Genomic DNA, 27,490 nt, shown 5'->3' on the forward strand with positions numbered 1-27,490 from the left:
AACCGACTGCCTCTCATGTGGTCCTGTCCAGCAGATTCCCAAACAAGCTGAAATTTGCCCTTTGGAAGTCAAGACTGGCAATTTTATTAGTTTTCTTGTTTATCTCAGGATTTTAAAGAATACAAACTCAGAGTTGCAGCCAAAGTTGCCTTCAACCTCTACACCCTCAGACAGATTGTTCATGAGTAACAAGTCCAGCCAGGGCATCTCCTGTAGTTACCTCACCAATCACCTATGTCAGGAAATTGTCATTGAATTTTCTTCACTTAATCCATGTTTCAAGTGCTGACATGCTTGCAACCTGGTGTTCCATAGAACAAGGAGTTGCACTTTCACTGTTTTGACAGCAGAGATCTCACTTCACTTCCAGAAACTGAATATCCTTATCACCTGCCACAGGCAATCTTGGGGAGAAGTCTCCTTTAGCACAGCTGTAGTGCTGAGGAATACTGTGGCTCTGATGCAAAGGGCTAGTAACATATCCCAAGGAAAATGTGATAAGGAGGTTAGAAATGTGGTGCCAAGGCCTCTTGTGACAAGTGATACCTTCATCACCTCTACTGAGGCTAGAAGTGGACAAAGAGACTAAGGGGACATTCTCAGGTTTTTGGTGCTAGCTCTGGAGATGAGCAGAGCAGCCCTACTCATATTGAGTCCTATCCACTCACCAGTGTCCAAGGAACACAGAGCACACCAAGACTCACCAGTGCCAATGCTGGCACGTTTGCAGTCACTTCATGTAGGCTTTTGCCAGGTGCAACAGTACTGGATATGACTCTTTGTTGCTATATTTCACCTGCCAATGAGATTCCTTTATAATTTCATGTGTCCAAGAAGTCTTGACATAGTGAGGATTGGAGCTGCTTCCTTGAGGGAAGACACTTTAGGAGAATGGCCCCGTATGGATTCTGCAATGAAGAGTCTGTCAGTTCACAGCTTCTGCTATTTAATGTGGTCATAGAATTCTGAATTTAATGATGTCTTCATAACTTTCCAAGTCTGTAATTCTGCTGTTCAAGCTCCTGAACTCTTCTTGTTCTAAAATAACGATGAACTGAAATTATTTATGTATTTTTCAGAAATACATGACCTTCTGAGCAGTTAAGGCTCTTGGTTTGCACAGGAGATGACAGGACCCAGATTTTAAAGCCATGCTGAGCGAAAAGCTGCCTTTGGAGAAAAGTTGTAGAGGCACATCTGTATCTTCAATGTCTAATAAACAGAAAACAACTCCCTCCCTGTCTGATACTCACCTCAGCACTGTCTTCAAGAGAATCTTGTGCGGGGCGCTCCTTGAATCATATCCTACACAAAAGAGGGAAAAGTCTCTGAGCTTGAGTAATGGGAAATTGTTGGTCCTGGAGGTAACAGAGTCTCTGCCAGGAAGCATATACATTCTTAAGCCAAGCTCTTTCAGTTACCACCATGCACAACTTTATACATTAAAAATCCCATCATGTTATTGAAGATTTCACAAATATGCAGTTATGTTTTTAGATTACAGAAAAGTTCTCTTGAAATAGGAAAATACTCTGTGTGAAAATTGAGTTTGGTGTCAGTTGAAGAGTCATGTTTAGTATCTCTATTTTTAATAATTAGCTGTTTCTGATTGTTTTCTACCATTTAAAACAAGTAAAACTTCAAATAGGTATTTGGAAAAAAAAATTAAAGGATTTGAAGGGTCTTAAGTGAAATTAAAAACTTTAATAGATGTTAACTGTATGTTAATCACCAATTACTACAGTTAAAGAAAAATGGTGATGGTGCCCTCCCAATTCAGTCTTGGCAGTTCTGAAGCACCTGGCCCCTTTTACTTTACATGAAATGCGGAACTAGGGCCTGGTTTAGAAGGGAACTGCAGTAAAGCAAAAGAGAAATTCTATCATAACAGCAAGTGCTTTATATAGTGTTTCTCAGTTTCATGTGAAGCACAACAGCTGTGCTAGAAAAATATGGACTTTTACCTAAAATATGACATTTTTGCTTTTAAAAAGAGGGAAATATAAGTGATCCTGTTTCTTCATTTCCATTCCTGACTTCCCATATCCTCTGCTTTACTCGCATAATAAATGTAGATTCTTTTTTATAATGGTTTCTTGTAAAAAAAGATGTTTCACTGAATAACATTAATTTACTTAACTTTGAATACTCTGAGCTCGTCTCAAGGTCTAAACTGCACATATCTTTTCATTCCTGTGCAGAGGCATTCGACTTGTCCCTCTGGAGCCTTCCAAGGCTTTCAAGAAATTTAAAGTCATACCTGTACTGGGACTCTTACACAGGATTAGCTATTGTGCTATTCTGCAGTAACTGAGCCATTAGCTGTTGAAGACAGAGGAGGTGTGTAAGGATGATGATGCTGCACTATTCTGGGCTCCAGAGAAACCCTTTTGCATCACTGGAATGGTAAAATTTCCACTGTGAGCTCCCCATTTTTCTAAAGCACAACACGGATTTGATATAATTGCATGGGGAAGGGAAGGAGTTCTAATTGAAAATCAACAGTTAAAAGTCTGAACTTCTTTTTCAGTTGCTTAACCTTACTGTTTGCAACATAATATTATAATCTGGGATTAACTGCAATTTCATTCTCCCCTCCACACTTACGGGGGTGTCACAAAACTCCAGATAGATATTCTGTAACTCCAGTGGCAAAGTGCTACTAAGAAGAGGTCGAGGAAGCGGAAGATGGAAAGAAGTTTAAAATGGATGAGAATTACCAAGAGTTAAAACTGATGGGTCTATGGGAGGGCAGTAGTAGACAAGACAGTGTTTTGGTACTTCAGCATTCAGGTTTAATGCTGACTGAAAACATTAATCTTACCAAAATAAAGCCTGTGATATATGTCCTCTGTCCCTCTCATCTATATGAAAACATGTAGGAAGCATACCATTTCTACAACGTCCCGTATTTGTAAGACTTAAGATGTGGAATTTATTTCATATATGCATTTATTTTAAAACTTGTCCGTATAAAAATGAAGGGGGGAAAAAAAGTATATAGGTAAAGAAAATCTAAATATATATGTGCCATGGTTCAAAAGATCCTATATTAGATTCTTCATAAGTGGAGGAGAGAAACTTAATTCCAAATCTCAGTCTTGAAAATACTCAGCAGGCTCTCTTTATGCTCAACTTCTCTCCATCTCCGAGGCCTGCAGACTCCAAATTTTAGGTCTTTGGATGCAACACAAAGTTTGGGGGCAAACAGACTCAAAGCTGGCAACAGAAGAAAAAATATAACACAGTTGTTATCAGCCAAAAAGCCCTTCCTAACTCATTTTTGTATCATCTGTGTCCATCCCACATGGACATGCTGCATATAAAATGAAAGTTAGTTTTCTATTTCTGTTTTCTTAAAAACACCACAAGATGACAGTTGTACCCCACCTCCCCTGAAAAAGAAATAAGAGCACAGTTAACAATTCAGCCAGGTGCACTCCTTTCAAAATGCCTGTGACAACTGGGCTAAGCAAACTAGAGGAAATATTTATCAAAAGATACCACCACTTTATCATCCTTTTAAAGATCAACAATGAAGTGCTAGCAGCACCTAATTACCTTGACTTCAGATTTCTTCTCCTCTCTCACCAGTGATAACAAGGGGGACAACGTTCTGTCCTGCTGTTGTTATCTGAATAGTGTGGATGCTGGAGCCTTTGAAGGAGGACTAGAGGAAGGAGTCCTGTCTTTCTCTGATTCTTATTTCTACATTCTCTTGCACTGATGCTGCCCTTCATGGTGGTAGCAAGTCCATTTCAAAGACATTTTTTATCCTGTAAGTTTTCAGCTGAATTAATCTTTATTTATCTCTATGTTGCAGTACAGGTGTGTGAAATACTATTGCCAAGAGGAAGGAATGGAGAAGAGGACGAAGATGTATGATGTGCTTCTTTTTGGAGGCAGCACCTAGTTTAAGCCATGAAGAAATTACAGAACAACCTGTTCTTACCTAACTACTAAGAGTGATTCCAGAACTTGCTGTCAGTTTTGAGTTTTTAGTGCATAACTGTAGAAAGCCATTCTGCTGGAGGGCAATGCTATCACTAACATTCAGAAGCTAGCTACCCAGACTACAAATGCTACAAATTCATAAGCTACTAGTTTGGCAAGTCAACTACTGCATTAAGTTAGCAACATCATTATCTAAATTATTTACCTGCATGTTTTCAGTATCAGGGATTTACCCAAAATCTCAGTTGCTCCTATAAGGAAACAGCACCATGAGAGACCTGTGTTGGTCAGGAGGACACGTGGATACTGCACACACATATTTTCATGTCTCAGAGGTGATCCCACAAAACAACTGCCTCCTTAGTTACATTACATTCCATATTTTGAGGAGATATGAACTTTTATATCAAAACTTGTCCAATAAAAGAGTTAGGAGTTGTCTGCTAAGATTTTTCTTCCCCAGTGGTTTAAGGGGCTCTTAAAGAACATGGAATATTTGTTCCCAAATAATTTTATGTATGCAGAGTCTCAAGTTAATATATAATCTGGCACATAAGTCAAGAGTTACTTCCTGTAGAAGCTAGTTTGTGGTAATGACATATCATTTCTGTAGATTGTGTAAACTGCTGGCTCTGTTTTCATACTTCTATAAAATCTGTTTGCAGAGCTTGTACTTCTCCTTTCATTACAACAAAAGTTCAAACAACAAAACTTTATTGTTCATATCTTAAGTTAAATAACAACTGCAAAGTATAAAATGTTTTTAAGCCAATATAACAATGTGCCAAACAATGCTAAGTTCTACTGAAACTACAGTGTACTTTCTGAAATGACTGATGTGCAAAGGAGTAACACAAGTACCGTCTGCTTGCAATTCTCCCATCTCCTCTTCACGTACCCTTATTTCTTGTCTAAGTGGTTCATCATGGAGTATATGAGAAAGAGCTTAGTATGGCTAAAATCTGGGATCAAACACTACAAATGTATATACATTCAAACTGTGCTTTCTATCTTATAGTCAGACAAAAAAATGCTAACAATCTATTTTTCTCTTTCAACTTTACAAAAATGCTGAAAAGTAATTTTTTAGAGATCAAGATAAATATGAAGTACTTTAAAGTTGTAAACCCTAAATAAAAGTTAATTGGCAACATTGCTGCAGAACATGAACTCAACTGGTGAGTTTCTTTGCAAGTATCTTTACTTACCATCTTTGAGTAGTGAATTGGCAGCAGTTTTGTCCAATTAATTTTGACATGAATGAAGGATGATACAGTGAACTGTTTAATCAGTACTTAAATCCTGACTACTTTTAAACATCCATAAGACATTACACAGAGTACTAGTACTAGTACTCCAGTTTTAAGAGATGATCCAACATTTTCTGAGAAACAATGCTCAACTCCTAGACTCCAGTTCCAACAGATATACATGTATATACAAACCCTTTTTAGGTAGGTGAATTCAGGTCTTGGAAGTAATGCTGGGAGCTGTGACTTAAAGAGCTCCTGTTCTCTGGCTGATAGGTGAGGGCACCAGCACAAAGAACAGCGCACAAGCGAGGCTGGTACAGTGCTGCGTTTGATAGTTTGTGCTCCAAACGTGCCACTCAAGATAGCTGGCCTGCAGTGGCCTCTCCTCCTGACACACCCAGGCCCCTGCACATGCCTATTTACTACTTCCTTTCCAAATGTTAAACTTGCCATAACTTTGTTTGCATTTACAAAGCTGTGGGTGTTAACATTTACAGCTACTCCATATTAAAGATCAGCAAGCTTTACTAAGGCAGTAACTACCCAATTAGGTGATCAGTAGCTTTGCTTTAGCTTATTTTAAAAATTGTTCATAAGATCCAGTGGACAGTACTATTCTGTGGCAATGGACAAAACTCCATCAGATGGGACACCCTACTTTCAAAACACCTAGAAATCTGTGGTGTTTCAATGTGGATGACAGCTTTATAAAAGGCTGGTGACTGCACAACATATGTTTTGTAGTGGAGTTTTGTCATGTACTTAGTCAGGGAGAGATATGCTGAGCTACCTAAAAGTCCATATAGAATCCTGCCTGCCAATTTTTCCTTCAGAAATTTGCTAACATCACTTTCCATGAAAAGATCTTAAAGAATATTGAAGCTGCTTCAATGATTTGTTTGAGAAGTGCCTGATTCTCTCCAGCTAGCACTGAACCAGTTGCAGGCATACAGAAGTCAGCTTCACTAACCTCTATACTTAGGAACCATGACTGGTCATTGAAACCAGCAAGAACAAACAAAAAGCAAGTAGTTCTTTCTGCCTCTTCCCTGGAACCAGAAGAGCACCAAAAAGCAGACCTTTGGTGACTCTTCTTTACAACAGATGTTTGCTATATCATCCAAATACCCAGTGGAGTATTCAATAAAAAGTTTTTTTTACACAACGGTACTATTGAATTCAAGCCAGTAATTGTGCATTGAATTCTACAGTAATTTTGCGTATGAAGATCATGTACTGGAATTGGAAACTCTTCCCTCTCCCCAGCTATAGGTTTGGGGGGTTTTTGACGTTTTTTAGTGCTCTTTTGGGGTCGTTTATTTGGTTGTTTTTTTGTTTGGTTGGGTTTTTTTCTGGGGGTTTTTGTGTTTTCCCCTCCCCTCAAGAAAAAGGCATGTGACCATGGAGTAGCCCTTGGTGTTCTAATCATAAGACATGTCTCAAATATTTTGTGACAATGAGACCTGGAGGGGGTAAGGAGAAATAAAGCAAACAGCTGTGTAAAGCTCTTCTATCATTCTCAGACCTAACTGAAGCCAGTAGTAGCAAAGTGAGAACAAAAAACCCCTTCAACATTACTAGCCATTCATCAGTCAGTGCTTTCTTAAAACTTAAACAAATAAATAAAAATTAAAAAGGCAGACAGTACTTACAAGGCTAAGCCTTTGCTAGCAATGAAGCCACCAGAACCTCTTGAGCAGAGATTAGCAAACTAAGTAACCTTCTGGGAATTCTCCCATGCCATTTGGATAGTTAACAAAACTGTTCCATTCTTTAACTGCGGTCCTGTAACAAGTTAGAACTGGATGTGGTGTTCACAGCTCTGCACAGTAAAGCGATACAGTCTGAATACTGCTAAAGATTCAGTCTGTGTACGTAACATAACTGCTGCAGCTACCCAGAGACCTAAACCCATTGGAGGAAGCCAGAACCAAGAATTACCACTGCAAAGAATATTTTTTACTACTTAGATTAGAAGTACAGGACTTCCTACTTTCCTCTCATGTAATGTCTCTGTACTGGACAGTGTTATTCTGAATAATAAGCATTATACTGGAATGAGCTAAGTATATTAAAGGATAGCTGACTTTCTGTATTTGAGCCCAGTACAGGTATTTTTCAATCAGATTGCATATAATGACTATAAATGCAAACATCTCCAAACAGCTACTAGGATATGTTTTCAGGGTTGAAATTCAATAGAGCTTCAGGTTCTAAGACACATTATTAGAAGAAACAATTGAAGATAGGCTGTTTTTTGACTTTAATACTACCTTTAAGTTTTCCAGGCCACGTGTCTGCCTCAAACTGATGTTTTCAAAAGAACTTTTTAACAAAAATCCAAGTGTGAAACTGAGGAAGAAAAAAACCTCCCATTTTTACTCAAGTACAGAAAAAAAAATCCTCTTCATGTACCTGAAAAGGCCTTTACTTTGAAGAGAAAATTTGAAATTTTGTGGAAGAGTAGCCTTTGAATCAGATATGCCTTTTGGGCAGTTTTCCTATTGAACAATGTGATAAATCTAAAAGCTTTTAAATCTCAAGCTGCACATGCACAGCAAAAAATAGTAATAATGAAAAATATATTAAGAGCTAGAAGGTGGGTTTTCTGAAAAACCTGTGGCATCAGCAATGCTGCAGGTTGGTCCTTGCAGAGTTCCTCCTGCCTGAGGCAGCAGCAGGGACATTCATGCTGGGGCTCTGCTGTGTTCCGTGCTCCCTCTTCTGGCACCCAGGCCCCACCAAAAGCCAGCGGCAGTCTCGGGGGGAGGGAGGGATAGGGGATGTTGGGAGGCTACCGCAAATGCATCCTGTTGGGTACACACCAGTTCTATTTCTGTCTTTATCAGGGATTTACAGAGTAGCGAGTTTCTTGTATCGAACTGGAGGCCTCTAACGAAGTGCTTCTCATTTTCTGAGCTCCAAATTCAAGCCGCTGGAAAATAAATGCAGAAATATCAAGGAGAATCTACCGTAGGCATACAGCCTTCTCAGCACTGCAAACGCTCTGAGGAACATATCATCCCAATAACGCTGCACCAGGAAAAGCCCTAATAATGCAGACAGGACCACAGCATGTACCCACAAATTCAAGAAAAATCCTATGGCTGAATTTAACACAGCTCTAAAATTATGGCTAGCACTCCTACTGCTGAACAACCTCTACCCTCAAATAACCTGTACATTATATTCAGTGAAACTGTGCTTTGATTAAATGAAAACCAACCCAATTCAGCAGCCATTCTTTTATTGAATCCCTCTATGCCTTAGCTTTCTCAGCAAAATAGTGATGATAATGCTACTAGTTCAGAATTTTGGGTACTCATTAGTATGAGCATTCAGATACTCTCCTAATGATTACTCTAGAAAAGCCTGCAGGAAAAGCAAAAAAAAAGTGTATGCAGGTAAACACAGTAGCAGATACAGAGAAATAACTTTTCTATTTTTTTAATTCAGTCAGAAGTTTCCATCTCCAACTGAAGATGCATCAAAAAAGTGATCACATAATTAAGGATTATCATGATACACATGCATGATGTCACAGATGGAAAACTTAAGCAATAAGCACTGAATTCTTCAACTTAATTTTCATATATGTTAAGGTTTGCATGTAATTATACATAATTTTATGTTCAGACGCAAACAGAAACTATTAGATTTTTATTTAATGTCAAGAACTCTGGCAGAAAAAAAAACAGTAAATTGAATGTCTATGTGTTTTCTTCTATAACTAAATAAATTGATCCTGAGAGTAACTTGGCTGCAGCTAGTTACCCAAATATTAAACAAAACAAAACAAAACAAAAAAAAAAAAAAAAAAAAAAAAAAAAACCAAAAAAACAAAAAAAAACAAACAAAAAAAACCAAACCAAAACAAAAAATCCTTGAAAACTTAATTTGCATATTTTGGCAAAAGGAGATGATTCTTTAGAACAATAATTAAATGACTTGGGGAAATTCACACTATCAAACATATACTGGATATTATATACATAATTTCTATATATTACTGCAAACATAACACAAACACTTGACTTAAGGATACACAACTCCGTTTTCATAACTTCTGAGCACAATTAATTCCAGTGGAACACCATGGAGGCTCTGTAATAGCTTGGTAACCTCCCAAAGGAAAAAGTGTGACATTATTTAATTTTCCTAAAGCAAAGTGAAGAATGAGCCCAGACTTATTAAAATAGAGGTAACAGATGAAACACAATATTCCAAGGGTTTCATTCACAGATAGGCTTATTTCTTTTATTGTCTTATAAATCTAGCCAAACTTGTAGCATTAAAGAAAAAAATAATCTATTTTGACTTTGTAAAGTATCACTAGAGAAACTTTGTGAAGTATGAAACAAGACAGGAAGAAGTTTAATTCTGAGAGATCACACTGTAAGTTCAGGCCACTCCTGTTTATGCTGGGGAATTTATTACAAAGCAGTCTGTGGTGCAGCATGTGACTCAAGCCACCGGGAAGTTCGTGTTCAACAAACTAGAATAAAATACTTAGAACAATAAAGAAGTCTAATTTCTTGATTTGTAATAAAGTGTCACTAGTACTTAATATTCCCAAATCAGCAAAAGATAAAAACAAACTTTAGGGTAAATGCACCTAAGGAGAACTGTATCTGAAGTCATCTGTGAGTTGTCCCACTTAAAATTAGCAGATTTTACTCACTCCCTTTCTCAAATCCCCACTTTCTTTCATCTCCCTTTTTTGTTCTTCAGCAGGAGTGTTAGAATTTTTCCAGCTTCTTGACTGTTTTCTATTACATGTGAGGGAGTTTCATGGAGGGAAGAGACCTTTCCCCAGCATGCCATTTCCCCACTCCGCACACAAGCTAGATAAGGACAAGGCTAAGCAGACTGGCTTGCGTAACACGTTTGAACACGGCTACACCCCAAATACTCAGACTGCACTTTTGCCTTTTGGTAAAGGGTTAGGGAACTATGCTCACTCTTCTTTGAACACTATTAAGTGCATCTCAGCTTAGAACCAGACACTGGTCCTGCTCTGTGCATCAACTGCTCCTAGACATAAAGACCTTGAAAGCCTCAGAAGCCCAAAGATCTGATAGAAGATATAGAAGCATATATACATACATATATATAGATATATACACAAACTATTTCAATATTTTCCTAAGCGATTTTCATTGCTTACAAAGAGAGTTTGCAAGAAGATTCTGGGTGAGACAGCTCTCACATTAAGGTTCAAAATTCAGAAATAGTAGCAGCTCTGCCTAATAAATATTTTTATAATATCTAGAGATTGACATTCATAGATTCCTCTAAGAGCTTTAAATGCTATCCAGTTTCTGCAAGCAACAGGAACTGATACTCGACTACATTTGATAACTCTTTATAGTAAACAACTTCAAAAACTATTTCTCATTTGCTTTTTTTTCCAGCTTTGTTAGACACAACTGTAGTTAAAAATGTAAGTCCTATGTTTTAAGTGTGATTTTCAAATTAGCTATCACATCAGCATTTGACCAGTGCACTCAGTTTGAGGGGATTTGTTTTCCAGTTACTCTGAAAACAAAAACACTTCCTTTTATCTGGGCAACAAAACAGATATTCAAGGCACCTATCTATCAGCAGTCTGTAAGGCCACATCAAGATTAAGCATATCACCAACAGAGACAATGAGAATCATAATTCAGCAACAACAAATTTCTTCCTTTTAAAATACATCTGTAGGTATTCATGTGTTTTCACTGCTTTAAGGTCTTCATTTGCTTGGGCAATTTTAACAGATTACTTAATTTACATGTTATTTGGTCAGTATTTCTTTTATTTATTTATTTTTCAGAAATGTTCTTATAGCACATAGAATATTGAAATGCATAAATTGTCACGTGTATTGTCTGTCCACACATTCACAGTTGCACAAATTACTTCCCTTTTCATTTATGCCCATATAAATGTTAGGTAAGGCAACTGCTTATTCAGAGAAATTTCAACATAATTTTAGCTACTGTTGACTGTCATTTGAATTGGTAAAATATAAAGATGAGACAATGCTGCGTGACAATGAAATATTGCTGGCAAATCTGCAATGCTGAGAACTCTCCTACTAGTAGGATTTCACCACTTTTACTTATAAGAAACATCATGAAGTTATTAGGTTTGGTTGTACTTTAAATTAATTGGACCTTCCCCATCCAAGTAAGACATTGTAATTCTTAATCTACAAAATCCTTTGCCAAATTTAATCTGATCATTTCTATATTTCTGAACATGGTTCCTTTTTAACATTCAGAAGAACTCTCTAGTTTTGCATCTCAATCAAACTTTCACACATTCAACCAGAAACATGAATCACACTAGTGCTATTTCAGGGAACAGTGTACAGCTCTAGTGGCAAGGGGAAGTGTGCCATCCACCAGATCACACTGACACAGAGGTCATCATAAAGTAACGTGTGAGATTAAAGGTAAAGGTAATTTACGAAGACCAAATACTGCACCCATTTGCTGTCAGGACATTCATGACTTCTGTGCTACAGACCAATGCTTGCTAGAACACCAAAATGTTTTTTGCCATCGAGGCCCTAATCTGCATTACAGTTATGATAACCTAAAGCAATTTTTTTTTTTTGCCTGCAAGAAAATGATATGAATTTGACAATCTTTCTAAACTTACTGCTGAAGTATTGCCAACCCAGAGTGTTCAGAACACCTAAGTTGGGACCCACAAAAGAATTAGGATTTCAAAAGTATTGCAGTTTTGAAATCAAGTGGGAATGTATTCACATATTTATTTTTACTTGTCCTTCAGTTGCATTTAGGTTTTTCTTGCTTTGTGTTTCATACTTCATTGCACAACTGAAAAACCATCAACTTTGAAGTGCTTATAACTTAAGAGTTTAGATGACCATAAAATTCACTAATTCCAAGAGGTGGACCTTTGTGAAGAACAGCAAGTATTAAAAAATTACAGTACTTACAGATAACATTTTTAAAGTGTTTAATCAATTTACTTGGGTATTTTCAATAGTGTTTATGTAGCCAAATTCTCCCTCTGTTTTATTTCCTGAGTAGTAATACCATGAAGTTGAAATGAGGAAGGTGCACATCCTGTTGGAAGATTTAGGAGGGTAAGAGCCATAAATTATTTAAATAAACAGCTTAAGAAGGTGTGTCTTTTCAATGTAAAAGTGTTTTTAATTTTTTTTTAAGATTATCTAACCCAACCCTCCTGAGGTAGTTAAGTTCCAGTAACTGTACTGAAAATTGTGAACAAGTGCGCAGCAGTAGCCTGTAATGCCGGAGCTCCACTTTCCCATCCTTGCTATGCTGTTTAGCATTTAATTTCATGCATGAGACCCTTCAGTTATGATTTCATGGTGTACCATTGAAGATTAGTCACTTATGGTCTGTACTAAGTAGCAGAATCTTTACAAGAAAAACTAGCACACTACAATGTAATAAAGAATTTTGAAGTATTAATCAGTAAGAAGGGGTAGGGCTTACTGAATAAATGCCCCTTGTTGAAGTATACATTTGCCACAGCAAGTTAAGCAAACAGTGAAGTCTTTAGCCCAGCATATACAGTTACTCCAACACTTCAACATTTTTTATTAAATATGGTTGAGCTACACGTTACTAAAATTTGCCAACTTTGCCTTTCTGATGCTCTCCTCTACCAGAAGTTCATCCTGTAATTATTGTGCTTCTTTTTACATTGCACCTCTATTACATACTAGTCTTAAGAGGAATTTACTGGATTCTCTAGTCCATCTAATAGGCTGCATTTTCAAAAACCATGTATATAGCACATGCACATACACACAAACAAAATTAACTTCAGTTTCTAAGGATTTACAGTTTACTGTTTAATACAAGTAGCATATAGCTAGCGATACTAGTTACACTCACCAGAACATAATGTTGCCACAAATCCAGAGCAGCACAAGCAAAATGGAAATGAGTGAGAATATTTCACCCACCAGAAAGCAAATGCAGAGTTAGTGGCACACTGACAAGAGCAACTGTGGCCGCTCTCTCTAAAGCAGCAATACTGCAGATAGGTAGTAAGCCCAAAAATTAGTAAAAGATTAAAAAAAAAAAGAAATTGAAACACAGGCTACAGCTGCTAGAACAGAACATTCACCTAACATAGCTAAGTTATGTTAGCTATGTTAAGTGAACCAACCAACAGAGAGGCCAAAAACCCATACAAGCAGCACTGAATAGTGACGATTCAGGTACTGAACCTATCCTGTCTGCAAGAATTCTGTAACATTTATAAACTGAAATTCACTGTATACGATAACATTTACAAACAGTACAGGTTTTATTTTACAAATAAACTCAAATTGCATTGACAAATACTATACAGAGATCAATAAAAGGATCTTTTGCTAAATAGTAAGATTTTTTTCCTTTTCCCTGCTTTTGATCTTTGACTCTTTAGGTATGCAACAAGATATTCCAAAATTCCTTAATATCAAGGTAGTTTTGGTACATTTAAAAATTATAATTTACACCAGAAATAGGTAATTTCTTTTATTTAACACCATTAAAAAGCATGCATATTAAGACAAATAGATCAAAAAAACAAAAAACAAAAAAAAAGTCTTCATGCACAAGCCCCTTCTTTTTCTCTAAAAACGGAGGAGCCCCGTTTACAAACATGAAACAAACTCGGAGGTGTCATACTAGAATCAGCTGCACAACCTTATCGTAAGGGATCTCCACCTGTTTCAGCTTTAAGCCGAATAACCAAGCTATAAAAACCAAGACATCGTTAATGTAAAATAGTAATAATTACCAAGCTAGCATCTCAAGATCAGAGTCCAATACAGACATTTTGTACCTTGGTGCTGGATAATGTTACTTGAAGCATCAGCCTAATAGCCGGTTTATTCATAAGGCACGCACTAAAATGAAACAAACAGTAATTAAGTGCTGACAGTGACCTAGTTAGCTACACAAGGAGCTCGATCGTCCTGGCATTCATTACAGGTTCGCCGGAATCCGACAGGAACGGTCCCGTCCACCCAGGCAGCGCGGGAGCGGGACGCAGCGCCCCCCGTGCGGGCAGCCCCGGGCTCCGGCCCGGCGTCGCCAGCCGCTCCTGCAGCCCCCGGGTCTCCGCAGCCCCCGGGTCTCCGGGAGCTACGCCCCGGCGAAGGCAGCACCAAGGCCGCCTGCCTTGGCCTTCGCCTTCGCCTTCCCCTCCCCCGTGCCGTAGCTCCGGCAGTTCCGCAGTTCCGCGCTGGGATAACGCAGCCTCTGACTCGCTCACTGCTCGCGTCCCCCTTCACCTCCCTCTCCTCCCTCCCCCAACGCGCGCGCTCGACAGTCTCCTCTCGGCGGCAAGAGGGCGGTGAAATCCTCCGCTCTCCTCCCTCCGCGCTCCGTAACGCGAACGAGCCGCCGCCTTCTGTTCCTCAGCCTCGGCCAAGTCGGTGTTTGTTGACAGGCTCTGCCGGGCACAAAATGGGGCTGCCGCTTCCATGGGCGCCGCCATTTTGTGAGGAGCCGCCGCGCTTCCTTGCAGCAGCCGCAGCCTCAGGCGCGGCGGCCGCGGCATCCCAGGCGCGCCGGAGCGGCGGCCGGGGTCTGTGAAATGGTTGAATAAAGTGACCCCCATCTGGGGAATCCCCGGCTGACAGTTACGTAAGGGACCGTGCGCAATTGCTGTGCTTAGCATGGAAACCCACCTAGCCCTGCTACGCAACTTATCTGATCTCCCCTCTGCCTCCCGCTCCCCTCACAGAGCGCCCGGGCGAGCGGTGACTCACCTCTGCCGACCGCCCCTCGCGGAGGGGAGACCCCCTGCTTTAAGGAATTTTTAAAGCATGTTTAAAAACCACCGCCCTCCCGTGAAGGGAGGTTTGACTGTGTGTCTAAAAGAGGGATTTAGCCCCCCAGTCGCTAGTTTTAAACCTCTCTGATTTGTAATATCCTGGCTTTGGCAGTCTTACGCATACTGTAGCTGAAATAGCAGAAGCTCAGAGTGTCAGAGACAGGAGCTGCAGACCAAGATCTGAAGGTCTAATTTTAGGGGGGACGGGGGAAGGCTCTTAATGCTACAGTGAATAAGACACTATGCATTTCACTCTGAAGTCCACACACCACCAACTTTCAGTACAGAGTATTAATTTGAAACTCAGGTATTTCTCTGTCCTTTCCCCCAAATCATGAACCCAGGGCAAATCTTACCAAGCTTTATTGGATCTGTCTCTATATTCAAGCTGAAACAACACACAAGTCAAAAGGAAAAAAAAAATTGAAAAATTTTGTTTTCTGAAGTTAGTACATGGAGTAGAAAGGAATTGCAGATTTCCTTCTTTAAGTGCTCACTGGAGGCCATCATGTGCCATTGATTCTAAAACACAGCTCCTTACTGACTTTCTTGAGTTCTCTTTAAAAAATCCCCAATGCTGTAGGCCCGATCTAGCTTTGGATTTCAATGTACAGGTTGTGAGGGGTAAATATTCCTTCAGAGCCTCTTAAACTGGAGCAAGCACTCACCTGTGGCTGCTTGTATGCCACGGAAGGACAAATGCCCACTTGGGCATCTCTTGCTTTACCTAAGGAGCAAAGGTTTGATGGAAGGCACACTTCCCCTCATGGGCCCTTTCTTGCTCCTGTTTACCCCAAGTGGCACCAAGCTCCACCGTGGTCGGCGTGCAGGTCTTCTGTTTTCCCAAGTGGAAAACACGTCAGGAGGTGAGTGTTTACAAACACTGCGCACACCACAGGCACAGGGGTAGCGGCTTGCAGTACCGGGGGGGGGGGGTGGGGGGAGGGGGGATGCTGCCCATCCAGGGTGAGGGCCAAGACCTTCCTCCTCCGTTAATTTTGTGCTGCATGTTCCATTTGTCGATGTACAGAAATATATGAGCGGCTTAAATTGAATATACAGTCTTGACGCACTTAAGATTACAGGCTGTAGTATCTCAAAAGAAGGAATAAGAAATATTCATGGAGTGACCCTGAGCCTAGGTTCCTGCTGACAAACCTCTCTAGGGCACCTCCTACTCGGGGGAGCACTCAGCATTCTCCTTTGGGGAGTTTTAAAGCCCTCATGCCACGAAATGAGGGGTTCCTGCTGCCCCCCTCCCGCCCCCTACGTGCCATCCGGGGCGACTTCCTGCCCTTGGAAACACCTCGGCCCTGGGGACTCGGAAAGTTTTCCGAAAGTCCACATCCCACCAGTGCCCCCTTCGGTTGTTGTTTTCTCTCCCCTTGAACTCAGGGCGTTGGGTTTAGTCCAATTAAAAAATTCGTCCCCGCTTTCCAAATCCACCTTTCCCGCCCCCCCGCCCCCCCCCACCCCCCCCGCCGGCAGCCAGCGGAGAGAGGCCGGTCGGCGCGAGCCTGGCACGGGAGGGCCCCGCACCGGCCCCGCGCCCCGGAACAGCCGGTAGTAGCCGTTTTTTTCCTCCCTCTTCTCCCTCTCCCTCGCCTCTTTCCGCCCGGCTTTGTGTGAAGTTTGCGGCACATTGCAGATGAGCCCTTAGCGGCGAGAGGAGCCTATTGTTCCCCGCCAGGAACTGCTTGCTGGGGCTGTGCTGGCTTTTGCCTTTGGAGCTGCCTCCTGCAGTACCGGAACCGGCCTCCGGGGCCCGCTGTGTTGCGCTCTCGTCCAGGCAGAAGCACGGCGGCCTCAGATCTTTTTGTCTGAGCGAGAAGAGAAGTGAATCCCGCTGCCGCCGCCACCGCCGCCGCCGCCGTAGCTGTACAGTGTGTGTGTGTAAGGGAGCGAGCGAGGGAGCGAGCGAGCGAGGGAGGGAGATCGCATGGAGCCGCGGCTGTAACACACACACACTGTCAATACCTCACTCCGGCTCCCCCCCCGCCCCACCACAACAGTAACCCAATTCATTGTGTGATCCAGCAGCACCATGTTGAGTCTCATGTGCAGGCTGGATCGGCTGGGTTTGTGGTGCTGAGAGAGGCAGCAGCCGCGGGAGGAGGAATTACTGAGGTGCCCCTCTCCCTCCCTGCCTCTTCGCCCGTGTGTTGTGTGGAGACAGGACTCGCAATTACCACACTCTCGGGGCTCCCTTATTCCTTTTAAACTTTTTTTTAAACAAGCCCCTCTCCATGGCTGATCCCCGGCCGAGCACGGGCACCTGGGTCTCTTAAAGACAAGGAGGAGCCGGGGTTTGTTGTTGTTGTTGTCGGCCGTTTTTTTTTTTTTTTTTTTTTTTTAATTGGATTTTTTTTTTTTACGAGAACCTTTTTTATTACAAAAATGGCAAATTCGACGGGTAAAAACCACGCAGACCAGCGGAGAAAGGGACTCGCTTTCCTGGACGAGCTGCGGCAGTTTCACCACAGCAGAGGGTGAGGAAAATGGGGAGATGGAACGGGAGGGGGGGAGGCTTTTAAATCGACCAGATCCAACTTCCAGCCCCTTCCCTGAAGGACACGGCAGCCCCAGCGAGGGGAGAAAAGGGGGCAGAGCTGACAAGTTGTGGTGTTTTGTGTGTATCTCCTTTGGCAGGTCTCCTTTTAAGAAGATCCCCGTGGTGGGTGGGAAGGAGCTGGATCTTCACGCTCTCTATACCAGAGTCACCACTTTAGGCGGATTTGGGAAGGTGAGTGGAAGTTTTAATTTGGGTTTCCCTCCCACTAACCTCTTCCCAAAAGTCTCCTCTGACCCTTGGGGGTGGCGGGGGGAGCCGAGGTGGCCGGGAACCGTCCTATTTAAAGCCGGTTAGAGAAGGTGGGGGGTGGAAGGAGGAAGCGAGCAGATAGGCAGGTTGGTGGCTCGGCCTTGTCGGCGGAGCGATGGAGGGGGACCCAGGGGTACGGCGCGCACCCCTCTCCTGCCTCCTCCTCCCCCGCCGGACCCCCTCGCCCATGCCCCCCTCCCGCGGGAAGGCGAAGGGGGAGCAGGGAGCTGCTGGGCGGCGAGAGCAGGCTTCTTTCGGCTGTGGTGGCAGCTCTGTGCGTCTCTCTTGCAGAGGGAGAGACAGAGGAAAGAGTCTGAGTGCAGTTTTAGTGCAACTCAAAATTAGCGGGCATGTTTAACATCGATAATCGGCACGGAGCATGGGCTAAGGAACGATCCTCGCAGCCGGGGGGGGGCCGGGTGCTGCCCTCCGAGCCCTTCCCTGGGAAAAATAACAAAAGGGGCACCCAAGACGGTGTGTAATCAAATAGCCATCTTTAGGCTTCAAGGCTGGGGACAGAAATGTAGGCCTCAAAAGAAAGGCCTCTCTGTGTCTGTGGATCTGTGTTGGGGGGACCCCCCGGGCCGGCGCCCCCGAGCCCCGCAGCCCAGGGGGCGCCCCCCGCCAGCACTTCCCTGCATTATTTTAAACTTCTTTGGGTTTTTAACGGACCGCGTTAGGATTTAAAAGGGGGCGACAGAGGGACTCCCGATTGGTTATTGTCCAGGCAGTAAAAACAAAAACAAACAAACCCCAAAACAATACCACCACTCCCGGCCGTTCCCCCCGAAAAAAATAATGTATATGTTAAAAAACAAATGCAGTAAAAGACCCCTGGGAAGCGGGATTATTCCCGAAAGGGGAATGCTATCAACTGTCAGTAAAATACATTGTCCTAAATTCCATATACATTCGTGTTTGTTTCTTTTTATATATTTATCTATTTGCTTCATGGCAGCCTGTTTTTTTTTTGTGATGTTCGCTGTCAGCAACATGTTTACGTGTACGTTGTGTATCTCGGCTTGTGTGTTGTTTTTGACAGGTATCAGAGAAGAATCAGTGGGGAGAAATTGTAGAAGAGTTTAACTTTCCCAGAAGTTGTTCTAACGCTGCCTTCGCTTTAAAACAGTATTACTTGCGGTGAGTGCTATCAAGCTGTTGCAGTAGTATTTTTGAGTGCGGGGTTATATTTAGTTTTCAGTGTGTGCAATAATAAAAATATCCCTACTCTTTTAAAATGCTATAAAATAAAGCAGAAAAAAAAGCCTTGTAATTCCTTTCTCGTCTGGTGCAGTGATCAGTTAAAGGTGATTCTGTTTTGTAGGTTTTTTTTTTATTTTACATCTGCAAGCTTTAAACTTTGAAGGGATACCAAGTACACAAACAATATATGTCAGAGGCCATTTTTTTGATTGTTTCAGAATGACGGTACTAAAGGACTGTTACTAAGAGATCATGTTATTTAGTTATAGAAACTTAGGTTAATACTTGGAGCACTGAAATGTGTTGATATATGTAAATTTGTTTACTGCTTAGTGGGATCAGATGTTGAATAAAAATGCATCTGCAGGAAGGTAAACTGTTGCACAAATTATATTGTTCTCAATTACTAGCAGCATATATTATTCTCTTCTATTTTAGAGTACAAAGAGCTAAATAATCTTTTTATTACTTATAAAATAGTAAATTTCTGCAGGTTTTAAAAATAAGGTTGCATTCCTTGGAAATGATGCAGATTATTTTTTTGTAATACAGGTTATTTTTCATTCTTGCATGGAGCTCATATTGAATGTTTTAAATTACTATGTATGGTACTATTCATTTACTAGATTACTTTTGAAAATAATTTTTATTTAGTTTGGGTGGTTTTTTTTGTAGAAAAGATTTTTAAATGATTGTGTATATAGTTGTTTTAGATGGTATATATATGGATACTTATATTTAGAATTAAGTTAAATGTATGTTGGTCAAGGAATGTAATTTTCTGTTTCTGAATTATAAATACAATATTTTTCATTGCAGTTAATGGTAATATAGATGTGCAGTATATACAAAATAAGTATGGGCTTTTGGATTTCTGTTTTGGTGAGCTGAGTACACACAAGCTTTATCTGTTTCTAGTTTGGCCTTCTGAATTAGGAAATACAGTAATTGTACAGGTGCACTTTCTATTGGTTGTCCTAGATTGACTTCCAGCTTGAAGCTGTAGAGTTCATAGCACAGTGGAGCAGTTCCTGAGTTTCAGTGATGTCTGGAAAACCTTAGCCAGATATTTGTAGTTACTGAGATTTTGGGGTTTTTTTTTGGTGGTGGCATATGATTGCTTTAAGATTCAGGTTAAGAAAAGAAGCAACCATTGTTAATAGCTCTGGTAGCGTTTATGATTGGTGGCAGGCCTAGAAATTAAGTGGGAAGCTTGCTTTAGGATATCCTTCCCTCCTTTTTTTTCCCCCCTCCTCTCCTACATAGTACTGAAATAGTGTTGCTGAAGATTTGTCATATCATGGAAAGCAGTTTTTTGCTTCTTGAGTTTTTCTGTTGGACCATGTAATTTGTTAGTTGATTAGATTTTACATATAATTAGCAAAATGATAGTTTTTTTGGTTTGACACTTTTATTTCTATTTCCACATTTTTTAACTATGTGAATGGCCTAACTTTTTGCAGTAAAAGATTGTATGTCATTTTTGTTTTCATGTGTATTTTGAGAGCCGTTATATGCTGTGACAGTTAACACAATGTTAATTTAGCCTTCTAATGACTATTAATTTTTAATGAGGTATTACTTTATAAATTAGAATCAGACATACAAAAATGTTATTTTTATTATCGGCATACTGGTATTGACATGATTTAAAATAGAGTTGTTGAATACATATATAACTAATTACATACAAATAATTTAAAGGGTTTTTGTTTATTTGGAATTTAGGAAAAAAGTTGATAAATGGTTAAGATCTTTAAAAATGCCTTTATCATAAACTCTGTGATTAAGCCATTCTGAAATAAATTATCAAGGTTGTTGGTTTTGGGGTGAACTGATTTTTAGTGATCATTTTGGGTTTTGTTTGGTTTTGTTTCTTCTGAATTGCTGCTTTACTCACTGTTGCTTCTCACATAGTCTAAGTTGGATGTGAACTGTTTCCCAGCCGCGTTCACCTTCTTCCATGTGCAGTAATAAGACTGTATGTACGCGTCTCTCTGCTAGGTTAACTTTAGTTTAGCTGTAAACTAGAAGGTGTAAGGGGGACAGTATTTAGTTCTAGGGAAAGAAAAAAATGCTCAGATGATAAAGTTGTTAAAAGGGTCTAGCTTGTCTGTGTTGAAGAACATAATGTGAGGATTCTTACAAGGCTGGATTTGAATGGACTGCTGAGCAGTTACCCTTGGAAAACAAAAAGTGTGTCTTGTGGACCTCAAGTATGACTATAATCTTGGCTTCACTGCTGTAATGACTTTCCAAGCAAAGCCAGACAAATTGAGGCCTATCAACTTTTATTTTAATTTCTATCCAATCATATGTCATGTGTACTGTAAAGTGAAGGATCTTCTTGGCAGATGGAGACCCTGTTGAATTCAGAGGGATTCATTGGTGTTCACCTACATGAATATGTTTGCAGATTTGGATTTGGGATGGTTTGTGATGAAAGTTGCTTCTTTCTATGGAACATGTGGCATAGTGTGTTGACTGAGATAAGATCTCAAGCTGCATGGACCACTTGTTCATTTCGCTGTGTTGCCACTAATAATGCTGCTATTTTTACTTAAAGTTACTATGTAAACAAATTTAAAAATTGATTTATTTGTGTGAGGTCAGTAGTCCTGTTGGCTTGATCAAACTGAATGTTTTGCAAAACAGTCATTGGATTATGGTATTTCTTGAGGTAGTTCTTCAGTTTTGTATTTTTGGTTAAGGAACTTTTTTACTTGACTGTCCTGGAATTTTGCTGTGTGTCTTTGGGAATCTATGTTAGGCTTCATTAAAGAAGTGAATTGTTTAAGCTTGTGATACAATTCCGATTGGTTTTGTGGTAGGTGATAGTTGGATACATGATAACCTATCTACCCCTTCTCCCTTTCACTACTCTCTCCCTTTTCTCTCACTAGAAAAAGTAATTTATAATAGGGAAAGTCTGAACCATACAAACTTAGTACTTCTGTTACTTCGAGCTGTCTGACAGGTGAAGTAATTTATGCACTGTGGTTCTTAGTGAGCAGTCAAAAGCCACAGTGCCGATTACCATTGATAGACTGTACTTGTTAATGTAGTTCTGTAAGACTTTACAGCAACACAGAATGTAATTCCCTTGGATGTAGTGCAAATTGTATGTTTCATTTTAATTGAGGTGAATTAGTAAAGCATTTTCTAAATGCTTCTCAAGAAATTACTTCATAATGTTAATGAAAATATTTTAGTATGGGGTAATATGTGTAAACATCAGTAATGTGGACATACATTTATGTTTTTGTTGGTCAATACCCAGTCAGTAAAAAGAAATCTAACATGGAATGTATCTTATATCTATATCTGGTTTTTATCTTATTGGTAGATTACATTACAGTCCTACAAATAATTGGGCTGATGTTGGTATAAGGTTCTGTTGATTTTTGTGTGAGTGCAAGTGATACATTTATTTCTGTTGTGGAACTTCATCTGTTTTGGGGGAGTGAGAGACCTTGTAAGCTTAAATGTGCGAATGAAGTTTGCCTAACTGAACTGAAAATCAGTTGCTTTTCAAAGTTACTTATCTACATTAAAATAAATTCTATGAAAGGACTAGTTGTAAGGTAAAATAAGTTTGTCTTAGTTCTGTGGAGAATTCCTGAAAGGTGGACAGCACATACATATTGTAAACTTTTGGCAAAGGCAGTCGTAATTAGCTAATAATAGTTCAAGGTGAATAAAAATTTGCTCTTGTAAATATTGGGGAAGTAAGGGGAAGTCAAATAGAGAAGAAAGTGGTCAGTTCATAAATGAGAAGTTGCATAAAGTTGTTATTAAGACAAGCCATTATGCTGAATTTCCTGAAATTCCATATATAGTAGGATGAAAAACAGTGAGCAGTTAAAAATCAGAACCATATGAAGTAGGTATTGATGACAAATAGAGCGCGTTCTTGAAAGATCTGAAGATATGTATAAGTCATTTGATCTTCAAGATGCCTCTAAGAAATTAAACAATAGTGCTGATTTCTTAAAAATAAAATAAAGGAGGAAAGGAAAAAAAAGCATGAGCTTAAGAACTAGATAAAAGGGATTCTGTTCTTAGTAATATAATGGCAAAAAATCAGGGAAACAATAATAAGCCTAGAGTTTTCTAAGCAAAAATTTCTTTAAGAGAGGTTTTTTGTTATTCTTTCTTAGTGTTTAAAATTAGGATCTGATACTGCAACAGCATCTGCACACAGCTCAGTGAGTATGGAGAAGTACAGGATTGGCTTGTTTGCCAGATCTGATTGCAGATTCAAGGCCCCAGTAAATGAATAGAGAGTTGTAACTATAGTAAAATTTTAAATATTTTCTGAAATTCAAATACATCTCAAAATCTCTTGTTAAGAAATTATGTATGTATATGGATAGTCATCTTAATGAAAAATTGGATGAAGGACCATAAACAAAAATAGAACAAAGTATAAAGAATAGATGTGGTGAGTCACAGCAGTTTTAGGTGCTGAAAGTGTATCATCAGTGCTTACATATGCACGTAGTAATACAAGTTTAGCCATTTTAGGTGTATTTAGTGTCTGCTTTGCTTAACTTTATGAGGGGTTGAATACTACACTTGCAGTATTAGCAAGCAATGATAGAAGAGTTAAGCACAAGTCAGGGCAGAAAAGAAAAGGTAATCTAAAGAAATTAGGCACATTGTTGGAAAGTACAAATGAGATTTAGTTTGAAAAAATGCAAGCTAAAACAGTCAGGGCTCGTAATCCAAAACAGGTATTCATTGTGAGGGAATAACCTGGAAAACAGTATTGCTGAAAAAGGGATAGGAGTGATACCATGGGCCTGATAATCCTGTCAGTTGTGTGAACCCAACTCCCTTTCATATGAAAGGGATTTGTGCGTGCTTCTGACAGGAAGGACAGGCCCCAATTTGAAATATGATATATGAACTTAGTAAAATTTAGGGTAAGTTTAGGTTGCATCCACTGTGGCATTGGGCAAACATTAGACAAATGGGAGATGGATTTTTGTACAAGATATGGGACTGTGTTTGGAGTACTGTTTTACTTCAGAGCCTTTGCAACAGGTGGGGAGTAGCTTAACAGAAACTTAGAGAAGAGCAACAAAATGTTAAGAAAGCTGAAGGGACTAATTGATTAAAAAAAATTTTTTTTTTTTGATTAATAAATATGTTCTGCTTGGCTCATTTACAGTTTGTGTGAGAAGGGGAAATAACATCTTCCAAGCAGTTTGAAGGGTTTAAACAGTTAAAAGGGAGGTAATTTTATATAAAATAAGAGGTTGTGTTAATGTGTAAGCTGAGATAAAACCGAAGGAGAAAGTTCAGATCAGACAGCAGCACAAAACCCCCCAAGATATACCTGAATACCTTCTGGTATGAATAGTATGTCAAGCAGAGTATGGGGGACCCCCCCATGCAGGGCACTAGCCTGGCTGGGACACCAGTACATGTGCAACAGGTAATGAGCCAGGAATGGCATAGAGACCAGCTGACTTTACAGGTTTTGTCTATCCTTGAATAATGCCATAATGAAGGCTTTCATCTTGCATACCTATGGACTTGACCTTGTGGGAATCTTTTGCACCTAATTTTGTCCCAAATCCTGCAGTCACTGGCAAGACAGGAAACAAATAAATGGATGGCATTTTTATGATTTCTTCTTAAAATTTGCTATTCCTTCCTCAAGACAAAAATTGTAATGCATGTTTCAGTCAGGTGTCTAAGGCCTTTCTTTTAAAGTCTGAAGTGAATATTTTACATAGTTGAAGGGGGAATTTTGTTTCAGTTGTACTGAATCATACAGCCAACTTACAATCAAGACTAGTTACTGCTCATGAAATAAAGCTTTATTTAGGGAAATTAAATATGTTGGTTGTTAAAATCTCAGAATGTCTCTCAATAGAAGTTACTTATTTGGATGGATGTAGTCTTGTCAGGGTTGCCGGGAGTTTGCTCAAAGGAAAACAGAAGTTTTATAATACAACATCTGCATTAGGACTCAACTGAAGGGAGCAAGCAGCAGGTGAAAGGGGACATAGCTACCTTAAAATTGCTCTTTGTTAGAATTACATTGTGATACCAGTTTACTGTGCAGATGAGTTTGGCCTCTATCAAAATGTCTCAGCTTTTACTTCAGAGGGTAAACTCCTTTTTACTGCTGGAAAATGTAGTGAAAAATTAGTGCAATGAACATTAACATATTTTCCTGATTATTTTTTGCAGGCTTTTTGTAGAAACTACCTACATTGCTGCTGTTACACTGAAGTACATTAAGTTATTTGGGGAGGGGTGAATGTTGTTCTTCAGTTTTAATTCAGAATTCTGACTGTTTAACTTGAAAGCTTATACGGGCAGATGTCAGAACTAATAATCTACAAAGAGCAAGTTTCTGGCAACACTGTAGTAAATGTGATGACTTCTAGCATCTACTTAATCTTCTAAGAATTGGCAGAAACTTAATTATTTAAGACCATTTTCTATTCTTAAACCAAAACAGTATTTAAATGAATTTATGCCTTAAAATTATTAGTATCTGTTGTAATGTCTTAGGTTTGAATGAATGCTAAGCTAATTACAATATGATCAAGAATGCATATTGAATACAAGGGTATTACTTCTTTCCTTGTGAAATGGAATAAGCCTGGGCTAAGAGAAGTTGTTTGGTTTGGTTTTGGTAGTTTTTTTTTGTTTGTTTAATTTTATTCTGGAGCTAGTAGGCTTTAATTACCCTGCTTATTTGCAGTTAAACCTCAATAGATAAGACTTTCATACTCATTTTTTTACTTTCTTTCTTAACCCTTTCCCCAGTAGTGAAATAGAGAAATACAATTTGTTAGTTTTTACAGATGAGGTATCAGGGGTACACAGAGGTTCAGATTTTTACTTTGAGAGTGCATGTCAAATAAGATGAAACCCAAATACATTAAAGCCAATTATTTTTGTAATAATCCAGTTTTAATTGTTAATAATTGTTTTTATAGAATCTAGTTTTAATCCAGTTAATAATTGTTTCATAGAATCCAATTCTGACAGGAAAATTTCTTCATTTTGAGCCTTAGTTAAACTATCCATAAAAAGAGGCTACTATTACTGTCTTTTAAACTTCCTTTTTAATCAGTAGCTGAGAAATCCTGTTTTATTTTTCAAACAGTGCTAATGTTATGTTCTGTGAATTGGAGAACTGAGAACTAAATATGTACGATCATGAGAATGAGCTGTTTGTGTTTTGTTTTGCTGTGTTTTGTTTTAAAATGCTCATTCTGAGTGTTGGAGTGGAGTTTTACAGCTTAAATGGGACTGCTTGGAGTTACTGTAATATCGGTCCACATTATTACAGGTCAGCGCAGTTCACAGAAGAGATTGAGTATAGGCCAGAGATCCCATCACGTGAACTTGTTTCTGGTTACCAGTCTGATACATATTGATTCTGTAGCCTTAGTTAAATAATTTACAATCTTTTTATTCGTATTTATAAAGTGGCTATACTGATGTTTGTTTACCTGTCTCAAAGAGAAATGTGAGACTTTAAGCTATTTAATGCAGGTTTGTGTCTCTTCATGCTTCTATGTCATATTTTAAATATTTGAAAATTAATATAAATTAGGAATATATAAGGAAAGTAAAATTATTCATAAGGTTTTTTGCCCTCTACAGTGTTGAGAAGCAGAAAATACAGCACAGATGAGAGGAAGAACAGTCTTTATTCCTTAGGGAATAAATAAACTTGGGATACCTAAGTAGAGAAATATTGAAACGGTTGAAAGAAAAAAAGCTTATCTTGAGGGAGGATAATAAAACAGCAAGATGGTACCCAGAATAGTGAGCTTAGGCTTTGCCTGAAGTACTAGATTAGTGAGCTAGGTATCACACCTCAAATACGGTCTCCTTGGAGCAACAAGTTCAAGTCTTAACCAGACCTGAATTACATTTTAAGCAGTAAAGTAGTGAAGTTGAGTACTCCACTTTTTGTTTTCCTATCTTTAAACTGAATGTGCATGCATTTATTTTAACTCCAGATAAGTTGTAGCAAGGCAGCTATGCTGCAAGAGAGATCACACATAATAGAGTTATAATAGAGTGTAGGTTTGTTGAATGATGCGCTGGAGCATGTTTGTCTGTAAGAGTGAACTGTCTTCATACTATTTTCTATTGGTGTGGTAGGAGCAACAGTTGAGATTATTAGTCTCAGAATAATTTACAGTGTTACTTGTCAATCCGTAGCTGCTTAAGACATATAAAAAATCTTGTAAGGCAGTCATTCTATTTCAAGAGACCTTTTCTCTCAAAGTTTGGTGGACCTTTGACATGGCTGCTGAGGTTTAGATGGACCATACTTATGGCTGCATGTGTTTCTTTATTGTTACGTGCTGTGACATCTGCTGGTTGACCTTTGCCTCCCAGTGCAGAGGTTGCTATGCTTCCATGATAAACCACGTGCAAGGATTCTCAGGTC

General features: G+C 39.4%; 1 protein-coding gene and 1 long non-coding RNA gene across 5 annotated transcripts in view; one reads left to right on the forward strand and one right to left on the reverse strand.

Moving 5' to 3' along the window:
• Positions 1-1,311: 1,311 nt before the first annotated feature.
• Positions 1,312-16,488, reverse strand: LOC137473925 (uncharacterized). Of its 4 annotated transcripts, none has more exons than XR_010999059.1 (4): positions 15,698-16,488; positions 14,034-14,097; positions 7,874-8,142; positions 1,312-3,219 (listed from the first exon to the last, which is right to left on the reverse strand). It is a non-coding gene; the product is annotated as an uncharacterized lncRNA (long non-coding RNA). The 4 variants fall into 4 exon arrangements; XR_010999058.1 differs by having other exon boundaries at positions 14,965-16,488; XR_010999061.1 differs by having other exon boundaries at positions 13,989-14,097; positions 14,965-16,488.
• Positions 16,489-16,558: 70 nt separating this feature from the next.
• The window catches only part of ARID2 (AT-rich interaction domain 2), a 92,509-nt gene continuing 81,577 nt past the window's right edge, over positions 16,559-27,490 (forward strand). The window contains exons 1-3 of the mRNA XM_068190048.1: positions 16,559-17,518; positions 17,679-17,772; positions 18,893-18,990. Coding sequence (XP_068046149.1) covers positions 17,427-17,518; positions 17,679-17,772; positions 18,893-18,990 — 284 coding nt within the window. The 5' untranslated portion in view covers positions 16,559-17,426. The remainder of the gene's footprint in view (positions 17,519-17,678; positions 17,773-18,892; positions 18,991-27,490) is intronic.

Source organism: Anomalospiza imberbis, chromosome 5 (genome assembly GCF_031753505.1).
Source record: "Anomalospiza imberbis isolate Cuckoo-Finch-1a 21T00152 chromosome 5, ASM3175350v1, whole genome shotgun sequence".
NCBI classification, from domain to species: Eukaryota; Metazoa; Chordata; class Aves; order Passeriformes; family Viduidae; genus Anomalospiza; species Anomalospiza imberbis.